The sequence below is a fragment of the Colius striatus genome, chromosome 15, assembly GCF_028858725.1.
Source record: "Colius striatus isolate bColStr4 chromosome 15, bColStr4.1.hap1, whole genome shotgun sequence".
Taxonomy (NCBI): domain Eukaryota; kingdom Metazoa; phylum Chordata; class Aves; order Coliiformes; family Coliidae; genus Colius; species Colius striatus.
Window position 1 is genome coordinate 9,332,184 of NC_084773.1, and position 23,824 is coordinate 9,356,007.

At 37.5% G+C, this 23,824-nt stretch overlaps 1 protein-coding gene across 1 annotated transcript in view; it reads right to left on the reverse strand.

The window, feature by feature from the left end:
- The window catches only part of ARHGEF3 (Rho guanine nucleotide exchange factor 3), a 114,389-nt gene extending 90,565 nt beyond the window's left edge, over window positions 1-23,824 (reverse strand). Inside the window, exons 1-2 of the mRNA XM_062008750.1 lie at window positions 23,653-23,824; window positions 10,963-11,058 (exon numbers count right to left, since the gene is read on the reverse strand). Of these exons, the coding sequence (XP_061864734.1) occupies window positions 10,963-11,058; window positions 23,653-23,687 (131 nt within the window). The 5' untranslated portion in view covers window positions 23,688-23,824. The remainder of the gene's footprint in view (window positions 1-10,962; window positions 11,059-23,652) is intronic.

Here is a 23,824-nt window from a genome sequence, read left to right on the forward strand (position 1 = left end):
AATTCCTTTCAAAGTTCTTTTGAAATGAAATGCAAAAAAAATCAATTAAGAACTCAATTACAGAATACGTGACCAGGCCAACTTTGGTTTGTGCCAGATGAGTTGCAGATTAAATAAGAAACATTAAGGAAGGAAAATTATGTTTAATCACAGAATATAAAGAACATGAAAAGGAGTTATTATTTAACCTCTGGATTAGCCAGAGTTCATGGTGGGCATGACGCCCAATAATTTTTAGACAGCTTTATCTCCTACAAGAATTGATCTGGAAGATGCTATAAAACAAGCATTGTTGTTGATTAACTAGATCAACATCGAAGTTTCATCAGATCATATTCTGACAGATTGGAAACCAAGACTTGGAGGAGTTCATTATCATTCTGGTATTTAAGGAACAATAAACCAGCAGACTAGCAAATAAATGTCCATGTTTAATGACAAGCTAATTTAGCCTCCTACGTCCTAAGTTTTCTTGATGCTTCCTTCTTAATTTGTATGGAGATGGGCATACATTTTCTACTATTTTCTGTTCTGTTATGGAGTGACTTCATGTCAACACAGCACAGGGCAGAAAGATTAGAGTTCCTTACATTAGTTTTCAATTCAGAGAACAAGAGGGTATCTGAAGGAAGAAAAAAAAACCAACCTATGAAATTTGCTAGATGGGGCAGAAAGGGTGCTATGTATGAAGGTGCAGTATAAGCATATCATCACTTTCCCAGTCTGAATTTTGATACAATCACTTAATGATCTGTAGTTTACTTAAAGCAATGGGTGAAGTCATAGAAAGCCAGACAAACAACAGAGGTGAGAGTGAGGGAAACATGCCTAAGCAAGCATGATATGTTATGACTTGCCAGATCTTCTTAGTTCAGATGTAGTAACAAATAATACAAGATAAAGTTTCAGATCTGAACGTATCTAATGAAATTGCAGCAATAAAATTGTTATAGCAGTACATTAAAGATATTAAGAAGATCTCAGTCGTTTTTTTTTTTAATTGTCTTTCCCCCCACCCCAATCTATCTGGTCATATAAACTTATATTTCTATTCCACAGATTAGAATGCATTCTATAGCTTTCAAAACTGAACCAGCTTTACCTCACTGTTCTGTATGGAGCGGGGTGGGGGGGAGATAGCAAGAAAGAAAAATTAAGATCTCCTCCTGTTTAGTTCAATTTGCTGTGATAAACAGGGGTCTTCGAAACAAAATTTTATTTATTTTAGTTGATTTCTTACTGAGTTTCTGTTCATAGTGACCTTAATATGGGCTATTGCTAATAATAGTTAGATTTCCTTTTCCACGTGAGAAGAAACAAATCTACACAAGGAAGTGTCCCAGCTAACAGTAGTTTTACGGCTATGTGATGACATCTTACTACAGAAAGACTATCTTTTGAATCTGAGAGATTTGGAGGTGACCTAATGTATTCAGCTGGAAAAATAGATATTAAAGTCATCCTCTATTACAACATTTATCTGTAGGAATTTCCAGGCCCCACAGGAAAATGCAGTTAACCAATTCACACGTTCCTCAGAGTTCCCTCCCCTCCCTGAAAGGAAAGTTTCAAATCAGCCTTTTGTTTCTGATACTTTGTTTCTAAATACTACAATATTGAAATGTTCCCATAGAAACAGTTTGTTTTCCTTGAAAATTTTATCACCAGCTCCCTCTACAGTCAGAGAATTAACTAAAAAAGACACCATCTCTTCTTATTTGAGTGAAAAGAAAAAAGTTTAAGCTTAGTGTTAGGGTACGAACCAGACAGGTGTACTACACGTTGAACAAGTGCATAAAATGTATCAGATTGTTTAACAGGAACAGGTACTAGAGTCTTAGTGAAAAGGAATCATGCCCAAGGACAAGAATGTCTAAAATAGAAGCAGGGTAAGCATACAGGAAACAGATGGTTAGCAATTGTGGACCACTGGAACTTCCTTTTTACATCGAAAGAAAGTCACAGATACTTCATATAAGCACTTGCAGTTCCATCCACTCAAGAGGATGGAGATGTTTTAAGGCAGTTAACAGAAATTCACACTAATCTACATTTGACATGTATTTACTTCTGTATTTTATTGCAATTTACTCTGAGAGCTTTGTTTGTTTAATTTATAAGTTGTTCAGCGAGTTTAAGTGTGTTTGCTTTTTCTAAACCAGCCTTCAGTAAAATATACTCCACCCATAATGGAATGCAACAAAACTCAGTACACTCCATTGAACACGGGTTCCTTTATTATACAGGTACTGGCCAAGGGAGGAATGTAAACCTATGTTAACTGAGCAGATTTTGTTAGATATTGCTTAAAAACAAAATAAAAAAATGCTGAACTTATTCCTAGGTACGGATAACTAAAAAAAAACCAACGAAGCCAGACTGAAGAGATTGTGACTAACAGATTCAAATCAAGTATCAATTCTTGCCTTTGTGGACAAGTTTTTCCACCCCAGTTAAAGAAGCAACAGAAAATCTCCATGGTCAAAAAGGTGACAGTGCCAGTATCACTATAATGAAGCCTGTAGGATATATAATTGCTACAAAGTCCTGGAAAAATTGATTTTTCACAGAAATTATATCTTTTGAAACACACTGGCACAGTTAACAGCAGTAAAGCTACCCACAATGAGTAACGGGCCCTGGAGAGTGAATTATTCCTCAAGTACTCATAGCCGTTAATAGAGATGGGTATGATATGAAGTAGAGGCATACTCTGGGAAGAACAGTCAATTTCACATGTATTTGGTGAACTCTTCCCTAAGTACTACCAGTATCATCTGCTTAATGTCACATCCTGCAGCTTCTCTAAATAGAAATAGGAAAGCCTTGCCTTGTTCCTCTCTGTTAGCTTGCTCAAAAGACTTACATGCTCGTATGTCATAAAACTATGCACAGAACTTAAACATTAAACCCTCCTGAGGGAAACCTTTAAATAATAGCATTTGAAAAAAAAAAGTTAACTAATAATTGAAAAAAAAAAAAAAACCAACACTTTAAAAGGTCAAAATGGGAAAGCCTGGTTCTTCAGATAAAGCTATACAGATTCAGCTGCTCAATTCCAGAGACTCCTGCTCCAGCCAAGAAATAAACTGCTACAGAAAGTTCAAAGTTACATTAATTTTTATTAAACACCTTTTCTATCTTTCACCAATAAGCCCTATTGGAAAGAATGAAAGAAGATACTTTTAATGACAGGTGAACAGACAGATTTTTATACTCCTTTCCTATATCAAAGTATCTAAAAATTAGAGTTTTTAAATGTTCTTCAGCTCTTGAAAAACAAAACGTTTTACTTTCTCTAGACACTCTTTGTAAAGGTTCCATTTACTTGTATGCCAGAATAGAAAAGCCACATCACAGTCTGTTCAATAATACACATTTATAAAGAAAATACCATTGAGGGCAGCCTAAAGATGGTGATACCTTTTACTATTTGACATTGAATTGGAATCAATTAGGTATTTCAGAAATGTTTATTCTAACTCCCTAGGCTAACATCTATAATAGAGACATGGAACAATGAATAAGTGGGCAGAATACAACAGAATCATAACCAAGCATGTAGCAAATGTCTCAAGACGTGTAATATCAATAGAAATTATTTGATGTATGACCTAGAGAAAAATATAATCACACATACAAAATGCAGATGATAGCTTTATCCAGGAATCTAGGGAGTAATCTCTCATCAAAAACGAGATTAAATAAAAGCCCAGCAAATAGCCCCATTCAGCATACCTACAAGCAGCAGCCTTAGACCAGTAAGATGGCTTTTGAAACAAGCAATCAATAATTCTCACCCTCTTAGATCCCGTTATGCAGTCCCAGAATAAAGCAAACGGTAGGGTGGCAAGGAGGAAGAAGAAAAAGTAGAAACCACAAGGACACCAGTGGGTTCAACACGGAAAGCAACTTCTTCCTCTGCCGGGCTGGGAACACTGTCTCAATTTCAGATCACTCCTGCCATCTTGTGGGTTCCAGCTTCAGGCCGGCATGCAAGCTGGACACTTTTTTTCATTCTTAAGGCAGCAATCAAGATGGGTTTTTTTGATCCCATGCAGGACAAGGAAATGCAATCCATACCAAGTTTTGTAAGACATGATGATTAAACACATGTTTAAACTTGAATTTGCCCCTGGGGCATATTTTCTTCAGTTACAAAGCCCATTTCATGTGTTCATGAAACTTAAGTCAGCAGTTGGAGTTGCCTCTTACCACTCTTACATTAACCATTTCAGCACATTCATCTCACTCATTTCCTGGGTGTGCTACAGAAGCTGATAGGCGTCATCCTCTCCATGTTCTAAGGTCGCTCTCCTGGACCTTCATCCACTTCCTTGAAGGGACTGGCTCTCAGGCTGCAGGTCCCAGTGCAAATTATTTCCTTCCCAACAATTTTCAATTCTACTCCTCCTTTTATGGGCAGACAAGTACAAGAAGTGACGTAGGAAAGTTAGGTAAAATAGAAGTCATATTTTTCTTTTTCTCTTCAATCTATTTAGTAAATATTTATCTGCTTTATTAAAACAGTCTGTCGTAATTGTGAGGTTATGCTCATTATCCTGAATATTCTTCAGCTTTCCACTAAGAGCATTTCCTATCTTTGTAAGGACATAACTAGAAAACAATTAATTCGAGGTCCCTGGCAAATAAGATTATTTTTTTCTAGCTATCTAAATTGTCAATCTGCAATCGATGGGATTTCCCTCTTGCAAACACTGTAACCTCCAAACACTTATGTGCCTTTTGTAATCACAAACATCTGCAGTTAAACTGCACTTGACTAGAGCCATTTTAATTCAGTTCTTCAGAATGACTCATTTCTAATGATTGAACAAGGGTACAGGAGAAACACAGAAAGTTGTGAAACTTGTTTCTCTTCTCACTCTAATTCCAGACACATAATTCTTCCTTCATCAGCTAGCAGCTGGCAAAAGCTGCAACAGAATTATGATGATTTATGTCACGAAACCCTACCTCCCACACAAGTTAGGAGGCAGCTTGAGCATTTGTCTGTCTTTGAGCTACAGTAGGCAGCAATTTAGAGACCCTATTCATAAAGGAAGAGGGGTTCTGTGATCAAAACCACATGCATTAAGGTAACAATCTACCATGTGCTATCTGCACACTACCTCATCATGAACATGCAGATTTTCAGCTACTCACCACTGCTTTCCTATATTGCTGTTACTCACAAGGCAGTCACGGATATGTCAGTTGAAGCATCTTTTTAATCTCAGTTGACCCTGTTATTTCTATTTGGTTTTGAATAGTAGATTATTTTTTTTTTTTAAGTTTCAAGTACAGTTTTCACAGTACCCGGAATAACTACTTTTTCTCTAGTAACAGTTTTCCAAAATTCAAAGCTCTGATAAAACAATAATCAGCGGAGATTAACATAATCCGTATGTTCAGGGAGTGATCTGATATTTAGCCACTGGGAAGAACTTGACTGTAGAACCATTTTTCTTTATTAAATAAAATTACACTAAAAGCTATCTACATAACTGTAATCCTGGTGGGTCTCTTAGTTTAGTGAATAACTAAAAATAGGTTTAGCTGCAACAGCAGCAGCTGTTAACCTAGCATTGGAGAACTGAGAAAGTGTTTCACAACTGAGGTCAGAGCTCAGCCATGTTAAGACCAACTACTATGGACTGAAGGGTCTCTATTGCAATAGAAATGTGATATAAATATGTACAGTCATATAATATGTTCTCTGCTAAGTGCAACAGTGCAACCAACAAACATTTAGGACAGCCTTCTGAGGCTTTATCTCCTTCATCTACCTTCCTTTCCCCACCTTTGCCCCTGCACACTTTTTAATTTTAAATGTTAACCTCCATTTCTTGACTTCTTCTTGCCCGGTACTTGTCTTTCCCCTTTGCTTTCATGTTTCCTTTTTTCCATCATCTGTGCCATAAAACAAAACTAAAGAAAATGCAGTTAGAAGCATGCTAACAAAATTAGTGCCTTCAGCACTCCAGTAATTTTTTTCAATGGAAAAGCTTTGAAGTTCTGCTCTTGTTGTAATCATTTACTCACAAGTTAAAGTGAATTAGTCTCAGTAAAGTCAACAGAACTGCAGTGTTCATACAAACTGGGTATCTTCACTATATCAATTTTAACTGATTTTTGTAACATGTTGTATATACTACTGAAGGATCAAATCCCTGTTGTCACTTCTAAGAAGAATGTCTTTAAAGCAGGCCTATCTAATTCTTGGCTGGTTCTATACATTCTTACAGCTTCATATTGCTCCACTGAAGTCAGTACTTAGACTACATAAGCCTACTTCCTTCCTTCAGATGGCCACCTACTGCATGCATCATTTTTGAAGCCACAGATCTTTTTCCAATCACTTAAGGTAGTCACCTAGTTCATCTGTGAAATTCTTGCAAACCTTAGAAAACCAGTATATCCAATCCTGCATTTGGTTATGAAACAGAACCAAAAAGAAAGACTGGAAAAACTTTTCTTCATAAAGCTGACGTTTAAATAGTTATTATCTATAGAAAACAACGATAAAATTTGGTCAATTTATTAGAGACTACTTTTCCTTCTATAACTCTATCATCTTAGGATAAAAACCACTAGCTTTGGCTAGTTATGGAAGAGACTCAGAACCCCAAATTACAATTATTTGTTTTTAAAAGCTGCAATACTTCCTGACTAATCTTACAATAAAAAAAAAGGAAAGATGAAGAAGCTACTAGCTAGATTTCACCCAGCCTAGAAGCAGCACATTATAAATCCACACACAGGAACAAAAACTGGAACATTTCCAATTTCCCTGCACATTTGTTTTGAAAAACAACATGCCAGCCAGCTACTTCCCATAGTAAGAGTAGATGAATTGACACAGTTCCCATTTGCTCCCTTATCTTCAGTTCCTTTCTTGCAATTTTCAACATGAACAAACTGAAAATCTGCCAAATCTATAGCTTCTAGAATTTCAAGGCTCTCAAGCCTTTATTTGTTCAAGCACTGTCCCATACTAGCTCAGATATCTAACGGTCATAACATCAATTAGTATCAGCTGAATTTCTCAGTATTCCTACTTATAAAGAGCAGCTTCATTTGGCTGACGCCACGGACTCCGCTGGGCTGCCCTCTAGTTATCAGACATTTACAGCAGTCCTGCTACTGCTGGTATTTTTTTTCCTGCTGTAATCTTGATTATGTACATTGAGGTGGAAAATGCAATAGAAACAAGTGAAGCATTCCAAGTTTGAGAATTCAATTAAGTTTATCTTGTAGAAGTACCAAACTGCACAGATACAAAACACTGATGAAACGCAATGGCAGAATTTGTAAATGGCTGTAGAGTGTAACTGGGAACAGAGCCTATGGTTCTGAAATGCAAACTCCCAAGAGCAACTCATTTGCTTGGGGTTTTGTTGGGTTTTTTTTCAGCAGATTTTTCATATAATTCTTATCAGACTATATTGATTTCTGGTATTAGCTATAGAGAAAGGAAGCAGATAAGGCTTCAGATGTCTTCTTCAGAGTGAAGATATTTTTGTGAGATCGAAATTAAGAATTCTTCCCTCTTGCACTCCTTTCCATGAACTTTGGAAATATTGCTAGTTAATACTGCAAGTGAAGTCATCTTTTACATAGTTACATTATCATCTTCTATAAAAAAAGGAGAAAGCAGTTTATTGAACTACTATTTATTTCTGTTTTATAACTTATCCTCCAATTTATCCCCCATATAAAAATATATCATTCCAAAAGTATTTATGGCAGTTTTATGTATGTAAAACAGGATACCATGCAGTAGGCAGTTTATGGTTAATAAAATACCCACTGGCAGTCATTAAAACATCACTTACTTTTATGTATGAATACATAAAAGATCTCAACTTCAAGGAGTGGGACAAAGTGAAACAGATCATGCTTATTGCCTGAACAAACACACTGTGCTTTTACTCAGCAAAGTACACAACAACATTCATACAAACACACACAAGTTTAGTTACAGCACTTGAGAAAACATCACAATACACTAAGGTTATGTGGCTAATTCCACCACAAGTTTGTTGTATAATATTCATCTCCTTGATACTACGTGTATCCATCTCTTGTTCACATTTTAGAAGTAATTTATTCAAGAAAAAAAAAAACTTGGTCTTCTCTAAGTTAATTATTTCACTCTTTTCTCTCTCTCAGGAGTCTGAATTTAAGGCCATAAACATCATAACCCTTTATATGTATCATCAGTGCGGTTTACATACCAGAAAAGGTCTTGCTTGGGGCTTTTTCTCCATGGAGACTCTTGAATGAGTAATTTACACTGTTACTGCATACTTTTAATACTATACATTCCTGATCTTGCTATGACTAACACCAATTCTTACTAACAGTCACATTTTCATGAAAATAAAACAACTGAGAACATATCAGAATGAATAAACAATAATAAATGCATGATGCAGTAATGCAGTGCATCATTGCATTTTATTAGGCTGAGAAAAGTGTTTACTCAACTACTAATACCCACAATCCCAAGCAAAGCAAAAAAAAATGTTAGAAAACTTCAAATATATTGCATAGATCTAAATGACATTTTTACCATTGTATTTACTACATCTACTAAGCAATAGTTGAGTCACACATAGTGAAGAATTCAAGTCTGTCACATCTTGCATTCATTATATCAGACATGCATCAGACTACAGTTTGGCTTCTCAAATCAAATAAGAATCAAAGAAAGAAGTTTGCAAAAGTAAAAGTGATACTTTTTGTTGATACACATGTTGAAACACATTCAGAAAGATAGGAAACACACATGTAAACTTGGGTTAAATATTTTTAGCTCCTTAGAATTCATCTCAAGCCCCAAAATATACACTAATAACCTCTCTTTATATAATTTAATACATGGTACTTGAAATCTAAAAAGCTATCACAAAATCTATGATAGTATATATGATTCTCTGCCCACAGAACAGTTACATCTCAATATGAGCTTAACAACTGATATTTTCATCAATTTACCTTTCAGTGTCAAGACAAGTCTTTCTCAGTTTCTACCACCCCTGATTAACACTCTCACAAGCTGTTGGCTATGGGTAAATATGTGACAAGTCTACAAGGTGAGAATCTAATCTAAAATTTCCATTTCACATTTATTTTGCTGATCAAGTAAAATATTTATCAAGCATACATCCCCACATACAGCAGTGACTACAAACCAGTCAGTGTGAATCCTCTAGTGATTGTAGAAATTTTTATTGCTAAGTGTCATGTAAATTGCATTAAATTAATCCCACAACATGAAACAATTCTCTACATCTCAGTGACACACTGAATGACTTGGCCTAGCAGTGACAAAGATAAAGAAAGGGAGTAAGAAAGTATGGCTGCTCCTGCAAATGAGCATTTGGAATGGTAGATATTTATTTAACCTCAAATCTCTAGGTAGTTTTACTCTGTGTGAAAAAAAGGAAAGTGCTTTGTCTCCTAATTAGATTTTCTAAGCATCATGTGATATTAAATAAAAATATGTATTTAATTCCTGGAGAATAATCTGTGCTATAACCTCTGACTGATGTAATTAAAAACTATTGAAAGGCAATTTAAAATATTAGCAACTATGACTGAATGTATGTCAAAGGCTATGAAAGTGTACGTCATCATACACAAACAATATAGACAAGAACTGGGGAGGCAGGGAGCCGGACAGACATAATCCAAGGCAAATCAAAGACTAGCAGACAAGTCAATTCCATCAATTAATGCTTGATAACAAATTGTACTTTCCCATTGTTTTACTCAACATCACCAAGAACTGTCAAGAAGGATTACAAAGAAGTGCCATGAAGGAAATAGAATGATATTGCTCAATACTACAGGCAGGGAAAAAAAGATAGATATCAAACAAAGGATCCATATGTGACAATTCCCCACCCCTCATTAGATCTGGGAGTCAGGAGGGAAGCTTACAAGTCTTGCTCACCCAGCCAGCCCCTTCATCCATTTTGTTACTAGCCTTGAGGATGTTCCAGGAATAGCAGTAGAATAGTAGAAGACACTTAAAAAGAAAATACTTTCCAGGTACTATGTTGTTAATTCAATCCTACATAAAAACAAAACCAATAAAAGATTCTACATGATTTCTGACAAACATCCAACAGGAAATACAACATTCTTTTGCTAATGTTTATTTAATTCCTTATCTTTTCAAGAGCATTTCTCAGACTATGACAATGCAAGTTAGCTTTCTGTTCGTACAGGTGCCATGCTTCCTGCAGTGAGTGTATTTGGTTGTTTTCTCCACAGTAAATAAACAATGTAACAAAACCTTAGCTGAATCCTAGTGAAAAACAGCAAGTAAAAATCATCAGGCTCTCAATAAAAGTCTCTCGTTAACACAACTGGAATAATTTCAATGCCTTCTCAACTTTCTGTTCATGAGAACACCAAAGGTGCTAAACCTTGCACGGACAGGGACAGCTTCCCCAAAAAAGTGTCCTGAAGTGTAAGTATTTATCCACATCTATCACTGAATAGTGTAATATTTACAGAGGGTGGAGCTTTTTTAATAAAAAGTAGAAACCATTGACTTTGTACCATCTCCCAGGGCACAAATCTCAGGAGACCACAAGCCAGCACTACACTGACAGGTCCTAGTAATAGCATCACACAAGCATAGCAGCAACACTGGGAGATTAAGGCATTTGCCATATGTGAAAGATTCCATGAGCACAACTGCTGCACTATTGAAGTGAACAGGAGTTTTTCCATTGCCCATCCCCCCTGACACCCTGTCCCACAGTCATCTGAGAACTTTAAACCAAAATCAAAAAATTATTTCCCTTTTTCCTTCTCTGCTGTCAAATGATGCACAATTTACACAAATGTTTCTAACAAATTATTGGTTTCCTTATTTTTAAAACTATATTTCCCAATACTGCTCTCTACTAACCTCTTAGAAAATTAGAAATATAAGCTTACCAAACTTTTTCTTCTTCCATTCCTCCTCTGGCACATTGGTTTAGTACAGTAGGGCTACTCATGGTCAGTGTTGAACGTTCAGAACTCATTTTTTTTCTACAATGGAACAACAACAAGGAAGATCATGAAAATTGCAGTATAAGTGGAGAATGTGTTTACTAATTCACTAGAAAATCAAAATTTTAAGACAAGAGCTTTTAAGACCAAATACAGTATGTTTTACTCACTTAAGCAAATGCCCTAAATCAATAGGATTAATTGGATGAATACATTGAAAAAGATTTGGCAGTTTTGTGGACTTGTGAGTTATGCCAAGCTCAACACTGGTTGCCTTTTGTTTACTTTTCTGAGTACATGCCAAAAGAGTTGATGTCAGCAAGCCTGGATCCAGGGCTATGCATAGAGTTGGTCATGTTAATTCAGAGCAGCAGTCACAGTTAGTGTTGCCATGGAATAATCCAGACAACATTCAGGAGGAAATTTCCTTTCTGATATGTAAAAATTTACAGAAGCTTTTTGCAAGATCCACATTACAGTAACTTAAGATCATACTTTGCTGATTTGTAGAAAATAGTCATTCATTCATGGCTGAAGTCCTGCTCAGAAACAGCAGACAGCTCAGATGCTGGCAACAGCAATTCCCAAGTTCACAACACTTCCAAAAGGTCTGTGTGGCCAAAGGTGCTTCAAGTAAACAACTTGTAAGGTAAGAACAAAGGAAGTCTCTAGATAAGGCAAGCTAATTTCACCATAAATCACCATTATTTTTAGGTAACTTTTGGATGCACAATGTTAACATGATCTTCTTGCTTTTATAAGGGGTTTTTTCCCTCTTTCTTTTAAGAGAGAGAGAAAAAAAATATTTTTAGCCATCAAGCCTTACTTGATTTGATACGTGGTGTCTATTATTATCAGCACAAAGACCTAATTAGAATCATAGATACATAGAATGGTAGGAGTTGGAAGGGACCTTTAGAGATCATCTAGTCCAACCCTTCTGCAGAAGCAGCTTCGCCTAGATCAGGTCACATAGGAACATGTCCAGGTGGGTATTGAAGACCTCCAAGGAAGGAGACTCCACAACCTCCCTGGGCAGCCTGTTCCAGGGCTCCCTCACCTCATAGTAAAACAGTTTTTTCTTATATTTAAGTGGAACTTTTTGTGTTCCAGCTTCATCCCATTACCCCTTGTCCTGTTGCTAGCTACTATAGAAAAAAGGGATGTCCCAACCTCCTGACACCCACCTTTTAGATATTTATAAATGTTAATAAGATCTCCCCTCAATCTCCTCTTCTCCAGACTAAACAGCCCCAGTTCCCGCAGCCTTTCTTCGTATGAAAGATGTTCCAGTCAATTGATTAACAGAGAACACATTCAACTGTGTATTAATTAATATCTACTGGAACCTAACCAGAAAATAGACCCTGCTTCTCAAGATAATAATCTCTTGGTTTTTACAAGAAGGTACAAAGAATCATTAAAAAGCTGGTTTAACCTATGTGAAACCCAGGTCAAAATCTAACTTGACAGTCACAGCACGAAAAGTTGAGCCCAATGCTTGTGTCCCATCAGTGGCAGGCCTATCGGGCCAATCTTCACAAAGTTCTTTGAAGAAACTGGCAATCTTAGTTTCAAAATTCTGTCCATGCAGAAGCAGATAAACAGCCCTAGCAAGCATGTTTATCAGAGAGAAATCCCAAAATCAGCAAGCAAAGGTTGGTCCTGACGGGAATTAATATCTTCTTTTTGCCTGCTCTTTGCTGCAAAGAGAGCACGCAGCACTGCCATTCCAGAGAAAACAGAATGGACCTACAGGAACAGGTCCTTAATTTTGCCTTGGCATTTGGGTGTTTTTTTTAAACATACCTTGTAAGAGAAGGGGATAAAAATTCTGCACAGGTTTGTCAAAATCCTGTTCTAAAAATTCTAAAACTATCCTGAAAGGGAGAAGAACAAAAGCCTCACCTCTGTGAGAGCAAGAACAGAGACTGTTAACCATCTGACCTCTTTTTGGACTAGTGCCTAACCTCAAATTTACACCTGATTCTGAAGCTGGTTCACTTTGATAAGTAAAATAAAACCAAAAGTAAAAAAAAAAAAACAAAACACAACACAAAAAAAAAACCTCACAAAAAACCTAACTAACCTGAAGAAACAGCAAGAAAGTTGAAAGTTAAATTATTACTTGCCTCTCTAGTCTGTAACAGCACAGGAAGAGGGGAGCTGTTCTTAAATATATTCCAAGCAACAAAGCAAGAGTCCACACTTAAACATCTTCTGCAAAGTTCCCTCTTTCAGGAAGTAATTTCCTGACAGGGCAAATTAAAACCTTTCTTGTGGGAATGAATTTCCACTTAGGAAAGCCCAGATGCTTCAATGATCATGCAAGTTATGCCAACAAGAGTTTCACCAACAGTCACTCTTACTAGTGATCAAAGGTTCAAGGGAAGGTTAAAGCAGTCCATTAATCCTCAGAGTTGGAAGCTGAATGGTTCAAATCACAAAATCACAAGGTTGCCAATTCTGGCAAAAAAAAGAAAAGGAACCTACACTGTTTACTTATGAACCAGTACTACACAGTACAACTGTTCAATGTATGACTTAAAAAAAAAAGTATTTGGCAGTCTCCTCCCCACTCTTGGAAACTTCTAAGCAAACACTCCATACATATCTCTGCACTGAGATTTCCACACTGAAAATACAATAAAAGCAGTGATAAAAGTTACAGTTATGAACTTTTCTATGAACAATTGATGATAAAGGTTGACATATATCTAACAGAAAATAAATGAAATATGGCATAAACCCAATTTATGCTCTCACATGCTCCACAAAGCAAGCCACATAAAGTCATTCAGAGTGGAATACATCTTGTCAAACTCCACAACTCCCTCATATTCCCAGTCTACTGGCTGAAAAAGTCAGTAACATATTGTACTCCTTCCCCTCAACAGCCTCAGTCTTACAGCTATCTGCTTCTAGTGTTCTGTAGCATAAAAAGAGGGCATCAAGAGGTCAGCATTTATTCATTATGATAGCAAAATCTCATCCACCACACCTTCAGAAAGATGAGAGAGCAGGCTTTTTGGATACTAAGTCATAATCTTTAAAGACACTGTCATGCTATTTCAGACATCATTGTTCAGTTTCTAGTAATATGAGAAATCTGCCAAGTTACCCACTAAACAAATGCACTCTTCTCTTACACATGTCAAGGAGAGCGGCATAACAGCCAACCGATGCAAAGGTGGACACGCATCCTTCCTCAGCTACCACTGACAAAAAGGAGATGGGCAACACAACCACGCCTGCCTGGCCCTCTCCTGTCCTCTGCACTGCTGCAGCCACAAGACACTTCCTTAAGATGGGTGAAGGCAGTGCCAAGCATCCCTCTAACGCTCCACCCATGCCAGGAAATGAACAATGCTCCAGCAATATCCACCATGTAATCCCTATCTGCTGCAGCCTTAACTCCTAGCATCTTCAATGATTTTTGTCTGTATCAGCTGCCATATCCGTATGATTCTTTCAACTCATACCTCTTCCTTGCTTCCTGTCTTTTGAGATGAAGGAGACTGTTCAAGCTTTGAGATCAAGGGTCTGTTCAGTGCTGCCATCCAGCAGCACTTCTCATTCACACTTCAGAGGTTACACACCAATGAGTCAGACAAGCTCCTGGAAAATCACTGGGAATACTCTTTTGTCATCTGATTCCTCACAACAGGTCTACGCAGGTCTTAGTTCACTCTGCTAAGAGCAACAGGTAATAAAACAGCTGGTCCCCACATCACTGACAAGTTTTATGGCCTTGTCAAAATATACATTTTTTGGTTTCTAAATGACAAATGGAAAAATTAGCATCCTTCTACACTTTCCAAGAAAGACATTTAAATGAAAAACTGTCAGCCTGTAGATTCTACCCTGACTTACTGTTGTGCCACAGACTGCTCTTAGACTCTTTCTTCAGAATAACAAAAAACTGTTTTATTGTAAGATGTAGAGTGAGATACATTTTGTCAAAGATCAAGAATATTTTGTGGGAGTACTTCTAGTGAACACAAAAAATTATTCTGTTGTGGAAAGAAAAACTATGTTAAGGCTTATACTCTCCAAGAATACTGTTTATATTCAAAGTCAACCATGCAAAATTTTCCTGGCAAAGTAAAATTTGCTTTGGAAAGTATTGCTTTAGGATTTATTCAAGTAGAATACTAACATTATCCCCAGAAATCAGCCTCCAGTAATAACATCTTAGAAAATCAAATGCAATTCAAGAAGTAAAGGAACAATGTTCAGAACATGCTATTCACAGGTGCCTCTCTCAATATCACCATCCTACTCTTGTTTGGACTTGAACTTTACGGCGTAGCCACTATACATGATGAAACTTGAAGGAGGAAAATAAATCCGTCACCTTCCTTCTAATAACGTGAAGTGAGATGCCAAGGCAAGTCAACGAATACTAATTTAAGAGACTCCGCCTGAGATGTATTCTGTTGCTCATCCTCTGTTTGTACACTGAACCTTGGCTGTTCCAGATGAGGAACAAGCACTTCAATTTAACATTGTCCTAGAGATCGTGCTGTGCTGTAATAGGAGGAAGTGGGCAAAAAACAATTCCAGAACAAAAGCATAGGAAAACAATGTCAAAGACTTAATTTACAGCAGCTAAGTTTAACACTACTATCACTATCTTACTCAGGGGACAGCCTTGAAGAAACTTCTTGCTAGTTTTGAAGAGACATTCTAAACGTAGCATACTTAGTCTTCCATGACAGAGTACTCAGAAGGAAGCACACACCCCAAAATTCTCTGAAGTCATCTCTAGAAAGGAAGTCATTTTATGCTTCCATTGAAATCATTAACTTTGGTTATTTGATGCATTATCAGTCCATCTGCCTTCACGTAAATTCTTACGCCCCATAGTGGCAGAGGAAAGATTATAGGAGTAGGCCACTGGCTCAAGAAGTGAAAAGTGTACTGCATTTAAGTGCATTTTATTAATTTACGTTTCTATTTTAAACTAGAAGTTCTGCAATTGCTCTTAAATGGATACAAATTAAGGAATGAGGGAGGAACTAGTACAGTACAGCATTCAAGCCTCTGAACACCTTTATAGAACAACATTAAGGATCATTTGAACAGTAAAAATGAGAAGGTTCAAGACAAGCATTGAAGCCACAAAACCCCATGGACTCAAATAATCTGATTTATATCTAGCGGAACGGAGAAAGTATTAGCTGATCTTTTAGAAAGCATTATTCCCTACACAAAACCCATTTTCTCTTTTTTCTTCACGTTACAAAGTGTAGATACACTTTGATCTTCAGGCTAAAAATCTTTTTTGCCCTCTCTCCACTCCATATTTGTCTCTCTAGACAGGTAAAATATTCACAGTAGTTAAAAAATGACGTATAATTAAACAGTCATTCACTACAGTTGAAGTACAGTATCTTTAGATAAAATATGTTCCCACAGCTCCTCATCTTCACCAAAAAGCTTTGCATTGCTGAAACAGATCTCTCAGTCTGAAACTATTTGTTTTACTGAAAAGGAAGGCAGTAGCCTCATTATAGTATCTGCATCTACTACAAAGAAAAAAACCCCTGTGTCACACATCATGCTCTCAATCAGAGGTCTTTATGCTCACAAAATCTGAACAATAGATTACTAATTAGCAAGCAGGCATCCTAACACCTTCACTTTTACAGAGCCAATTTTCTATTTCCCTACTGGCTGCACAGAAGCCTGTAATTTCCTGGCAACAAAAACTTTTACTCCTGTATTTTTTTTCTGAAAGTCACATTTTCACACACAGTAAGTCAGCAAGCACTTAGTATCTCACATCTTGATAGCGCTCGGCTCCTAACCAGCAGCTGCCTGGGGCAAACAGCTTGCTGAAGGGCAGATTTAAACTTTAACATTCACATCTTTATTTAACGACATAAGAATAAATATCAAAACACTTTAATCCAAATTGTTGCTCTGAGGTTTCCTGATACTGCAATTGCCAAAGGTCTTTCTGTCCCTAAAGCACACTTCAGTAAAGCCAGAGTGAAAAGTCAAAAAGCTCTCAAAGAATATTTCTCCTGAATGCAACTCCAAGTGGTAAACAGTGCTGAGAAATTTCACACAGTATAACCACTTCAATCCAAGCCTAGCATACCATAAACTTTATTTCACACAAACTATGGTTATTTCAAGTAAGTTTTGCCCTCAATGAACACATGGCACACCATTACCTATCTTCTTGAAATCTTTAAAAATGTCCCCACTACACTAAAGAATGAAGTTTTGGAGGATAGTTTTAAATATGTATTTTTTAAAGGATTTTTGTTCCTGTCCTTGAGGTATCTCATTAAAAAATAGTCACCTTCTGTCCTCTTAAGAAACACAGGTAAGTTATATGTAGGTCCTTGACATGAGTGTATATACAAAGATATATGGAGAAAGTAGTTCAGAAAACCACAGGCACAGCATGTAACTTTTCGCTCCATATTCAGTGATTCTGTCAGCACTCTCCACTATGATAGAGAAGAAGCTTTAAAACAGTGTGATGCTGTCCCACAGCAAGTATCAAGTTTGGCTCCCTCTCCTATACACATACACGAGCTGTAGACAGTAAAACTGTCTTTTATATATGGCTGGATAGAATACGTTTATTTTTTAAATAGTATGAACACTTTGTTTATTCTCAGCACAAATTAGATTTAAAGGTAAAACACAACAGTTAGATAAATCAATCCAAGTTTGTACCAGTCTGAAACCAGAGCACTGACATCACTAGTGTTCCATGCTGGAGAAATCCAGTCTACTATGAGATACGGTTCTCAATAGGACTAGATTCTCCTGAGCTGGTTATTGCTGTGAAAAATAAGAGTTATGAAAGAATTCAGACTGCTACTTTAGTCTCTTTTGCATATCAGTGTATTATATAATAGTGTACACCACTACAATAAAGAAGAAGGACTCATCTGCATTGTCCAATCTGCAAAGTTATTAGGAACTTTGAGTCTTTTAGTGATTTCAACTCAGAAACTTTAGTAACATAGGGGGAAATAGAGAATGTCTGTGAACTTTGTTGTCATTTTTAGGATTAATTTAAAAGAGATAATTCAGTGTTTCAGTACTCTGTGTCTTAGCAATAACACACAGCTTAGATCACTTGTCTGATTAGCCAAAAATCTAACATTACAAAACACCAGCAAAAACTTGAACAGAACATCTTAGAGGATTTAAAACACAGAAGGTGCACACAGAGAATTAAATATACTGTTTAAGCAGAACACAGATAACACCAAGTACTAATCTTTGTTTCATGTAAATGGATATCAAGGAATTCTGACACTGATGTTATAATTACATATGTCATTCTGATACAAATCTGTTTCTCTCTAGACTAAAAGATCCAGATGTTCTTACTTCAAGTGTCTGGCTTCAGCATCAGGCAGTTCAACAAAACAACCCATCCATTCTATCAGCATGTAAGAAGAATTCTCCAGTGCTGGCCACTTCTCTACCCTTTTACCCTTCTCCAAGTTTTACTTCTTTACAACAACGCAATCAAACAAAACACGTCGTATAACAATCTAACTTCTACTGCAGTCTTAGTGCTAGCCTTTAGTCAGTTTGACAAGCAAAAGAGGGCAAAAAGTTCACTGATTTTTTTCATAAACCATGATCTCAAATGCAAATACAGCTACTTCTAAGCTAAACACACTGTATTGTGTTTTGCAGTTGACACTATGCAGCAAAACAATGTTGAGAGGTTCTTTCCAAAGAGTATGAGTATTTATGTTCCAAATTGAGTGACTCATACAGCCAGTAATTTCTGAGATTATTTTAACTCTATCCTTTCAAAACTTCCGAATTTGAAAACAAGCATTAAGTTACTATTCAAAATTTGTAACAATGACAAAGACAAAAACTTTATCTTTTTTTTTAATACAAGTTTTATCTAGGGGAAAACTATTTCCAGAAACAACTATGTGCTGTTTCTATAAAGAATATTGGAAGGTCTATACAAAGTTAAACCAATTGAAGAGATATTTTGTTAAACAAAAAAAAAGACTTTCAGAAACTAGCACTTAAAATTAAATCTTCTTCATTGTAGTGACAGACACAGAAAAAAAAGCAGAAGAGATACAGCATGGACAACCCGTGTACAATGCTGCAACATTTTTCATAGTGTTCTCTTCCTTTCAACATATTCCTGCCCCATTCATAACAAATGGGTTTATCTTCAACAACAATACATTAGGAATAAATGAAAATCAAAAGAAACACCACCACAGTTGAGAAACACAATCCATTTTCCTCGTTATCAGAATCATCACTGCTGGAGAACAGTAGCAGGTTCGAAATTTTATCTGCCCAGAAAGGTGGCAGATTTTCATCTTAACATTAAAGCTGTGAGTCCTTCTGCCTGCTGTCTTAATGATTGTGATTATTTCTTTCAGGATTGCTGCATGGTATAAGACGTTTGTCAAGTTGGTTTTGTATTCATTTTTTTCTTGGTTATTTAATAGACTTGGATGGCAAACAAAAAGGTGTATTGTCCTAATAGTATCTTCTTTCCAGTCTTTATAGCCATTGCTAAGCACAGTCAGAACTCAAACCTACATGTGAAAGTTTGCAAGATCATCACTCTACACAGTAATTTACTTGCTTGAAAGATTTTTTTCTAGGATATTAATTACTTATCTAGATGCATTAATAAATGCTGATTTTCACAGCATCTATTTCTGCAGGCAAAGTATCTTACAGCTCACAGTCACCACCTATCTAAATGCATCAGTGAAGGCCAGAAGCTGTCAGTCACTCCCAAAATACATGGTGTCCAAATAGCTGGTTATTATCCTCAAGACAAAGGTGATAGTCCAGATAGTATCTTCTGGGGAAATATTAGTTTGACACATGGTAATATTTAAAATAAAATCAGTAGGATTCCTCATACAGTACAAACAATGTAACAGACATACTCTTCTCCTATAATCCTGAAAATTGTTTTTGGAAAAATATTGAATCATTTAACATAAGTAATCAAAGATGTACTTCTATTTAACAAGTAAAATGTTTGAGAGATGATACCAGCAGAGCAGCTGCTCTTGCTCTACAGAAACCACACAAGTCCAGATAACTCCTGCCAACTTTCCAAGTTTATGCAAGCTTCAATGGTGTAAAAGCCAGTAAACCTTTTTGAATGCAAATTGTACCACACTTGATTACACCTGAAGAGTTATGAGAGGAACTGCATGATTGGGAGGGTAATTAATCCTACATAGAAAGGAGGGGGGAAAGTTAATAACAGTACAGGGCAACTTTTAGTCACATAATGTTACAATTTCTAAATGTATATATAATGATTTAACAAGAAAAGCAAACACCACTCTTTTATTGTAAAGAACATAAAGCTCCTTCTTTTTGCCCACTTGAAACAATTTTTTGGGAGGGGAATGCCAGATTTCACTGCTGGTCATGCCTTCAAGTACCAGCTTCAGCCATGGCCTGTGTAAGGCACATTACTCTGAAATAACTCATACACCTATGGCAGTGTGCTTACTCACATCTGAAATCCTTAGACTACTCTTCAAGCACATGATGAAGAAGAAATAAATAAATATGCATGTGCACGTGCCCTTGTGTTTAGATATTAACAGCCCAACACATTAGCATGACAATCACTTCAGCTGGATTCTGAACAGTGTTGAGCACCTGCAAGTTAATCATTGCTTACAGTTCCCTTACCACTTGATGTTCAACCCTGGCTGACACCAGATGGAAGAACATTGTTTGTTTGTTTGTTTTTACATCCTCTATGTTTTATTTGGGGATGGAGGCCACCACAAGTACTTGCTGTATTTGCTATGTTAGAATAGTTACTTTGTAGCTATCATAGTCAAAACCAAAGCAGGAGGTGCTTGTTTCCCACAGATTAACGTTTACAGAGTCCTTTACTCTCCAATTTGGAAACTCTACAGGCTCTTAGAGACTTGTGAAAGATCACAGTCATTTGTTTAATCCAGATTTCACATGACTTGGACAACTGAAATTTGCAACACACCTTCAACAAGTTCAGAGGCACAACTTGACTAAAAAAATCAAAGGGACTTTTATAGGACTTAGAAATTATTCAATATGTGGGCATAACATTGCTTTCAGCAGAAACAAACATGATATTTTCAAGACTTTGCTTTGTTCAGCAAGTTCACCTATTTCTACCTTTTATTCCAATGTAGAGCTGCTCTGCTCAGGCTTGTTCCAAGTCACAGATTAAGTCACAGTCACGAGGAAGTAATGGATTTACCTACCTATCCATAAGTACTAAAATTCATCTGTAAAACCTATACATGACCTTGCAACACTTAAATCTCCAAGACTTAATAAAGAAATAAATAACATGAATGATCAAATAAAACATTAAGGGATTAAGTTAAACAAAGTAAATCAATAATATAATTCATAGCACCCCAAGTATTTTAATCTTCCACTAAGCATATAATTTTCCCACTGGGCTACACATTATATAGAAAGAAAACAGTAGCTCTTAATAAATTACTTCTCAACATCCACATAACAACTAAGTATAATGTGTCTACAAACCAATACACTCACAAAGCACTCCAAAAGGATCCTAAATGCATTTATTACAGCATTTCTAGATGTGGGCACATGCCTTCACGAAAAAGTACACTGAAAAAGCAATGTTTCATCAAAAAAAGAATACTTCAAAATCTAAAATACTCAAAACATACAAATATAACTTGAGCATAAATGAAATTTAAAGGATCAGGTTAATTTTCTTTAGTATCCAGAGCAACAGATTTAACATAAGGAAAAACAAGATCCTGAGTCAATATTAAGATATTACATATAAACTCCCAAGCAGAATTGAGTATCACCTGCTTCAACTCACGAACAGCAAAACAACAGAGTTTTGTTTAAGGACATGTGGTCTCACTGGCCACTCGCTGGAAGCAACTCCACATAATACACCTCCAAATCATGCACACACAAGACTCCTACAACTTGGAACCCGACCAGAACAACTGCCTACACAAAAGCAGTCCCTAGAAGAAATGCACTATTCAAAACAGAGTAGAGGTCTGAAAAATGTGCAGGGAATGATACTGAATGTTACAGTGTCTTCACGGGTCATGAGGCCCTGTCACAATGCTAACTGATACACAAGACTCTGATGGGCAATTAAAAGACATTTGCATTCAAAACAATACGGTGTTTTGTTTACTAAAACTCGGTAATCAATATTCACTGAGAACAAGTAGCAAGTCATATGTATAAACAATTCAAATAGAAGGGCTAAATCCACTGACTCACAAGCAAAAGATATTCCTGGGCATTCCCTTTCTTCATGTAACTGGAGTAGCTGTTTCACACACTCCTTTACCTACATTCTGCAAAACCTATTATTCTGCATTAAGTATTTTTAGTCTGTTTGTTTCCAAATCCCACAGTTTCTCTTATTCTGAATTAAAATTCTATACAGATACAGCCCCTGGCTTATAACTTCAATTGGACTTGGCAGACCTCTACACATCCTCTGTACAGACCTCTGCAGAATCAAGTATATAACCAAATTCTCTAATAAGTGTTCGAGGACGAGGGAAATTTCTCTGCCCTTTCACTGCGAAACCGCAGCACACCAAGTATTAAAGAATAACGTTTAACTATAAGTTGTATTAACATACATGTGCATACACGACATGAATGGCTATACACCCTCACACGAGATTTAAGAATTATGTAAGAAAATAAAGGAATCAAGGTGGGATTTCTTGCATTAACGTAAGGAGTTCCTTAATAAATCACAAACTCTGGCCACTGCCAGCCATATCACTAACAGAACTTGTAAAATACCGGCAGTACAACACAGCCCGGAGCCAGCCACCAACAACCTCGTCACCTACATGGCCCTTCACCAGCATTAACTATTTAAACTCAGACAACGATCTGTGCAATGCTAACTAATGTCGTCTTTCTTTTACAGCCTAATCTGAGTCTGCTGTGACTGACTTCACAAGTGTAAGTAATCATGCTCAGTGTTTGTTTTCTCCACTTTCTTTCCGCCTACGGACCTCCCATCACCTCCTCCCCCAAGCTGGCGGCTGTGCGGAGCTGAGGACAGGGCTGCAAACCAGAGACCGGCGGAACCGCTCTCCCTCGCCAAGCCAAACAAGGAGCTGGGAGAATAACTTATTTGTAATAACCATTACGGTTGTCAAAGGAGGCAACGGGCACCTGGGACTCCGGCCCTTCCTTCTCGGGGTTTTCTTTCTAAACTGACACTCGTGAAAGACTTCTCCCTAAGTAAACATTAAAAACTTCTTTAAAAGATAAATAAACAGAGCCCAAGCAGCTGCTGAGTCCCGGGATGAAGCGAGCAGGCGCCCCTCGCCCCCCCAGGGCCCCCACGGGCTGCCCGCGGCGCTCGGGGCTCCGTGAGGCGGCGGTTGCGGCCGCCCGAGGCACCTCCGCTGCCATTCCCGTAAGGGGCGGCGGGTGTCCCGGAGCCACAATGCAGCCTTTGTGGTCGGCCCCGCCACCGCCGCCTCTCTGTGCCTGCAAACCTGGCCGCCTCCAGGTGTCCCGGAGGAGCCGAGCCCCTGCAACAGGCAGCCGTCTCCCTGCCCAGCCCCAAGCTGAGTTCAGAAACCAGGGACAGCACCTTACCTTGCACCCTCCTGCTCCTCCTCGGCTCCCGGCATGCGGCTTCTAGAGCTGCCCCCTCGGTCAGGATCCGGCGGCGGCGAGAAGGAGCGGCGAGGGCTGGGCAGCGGCAACCGTTAGCAGCCGGCGGTGGGACCGGGAAAGACGCGGGGGGTTCCCGGGGCGGCCCGGCAGC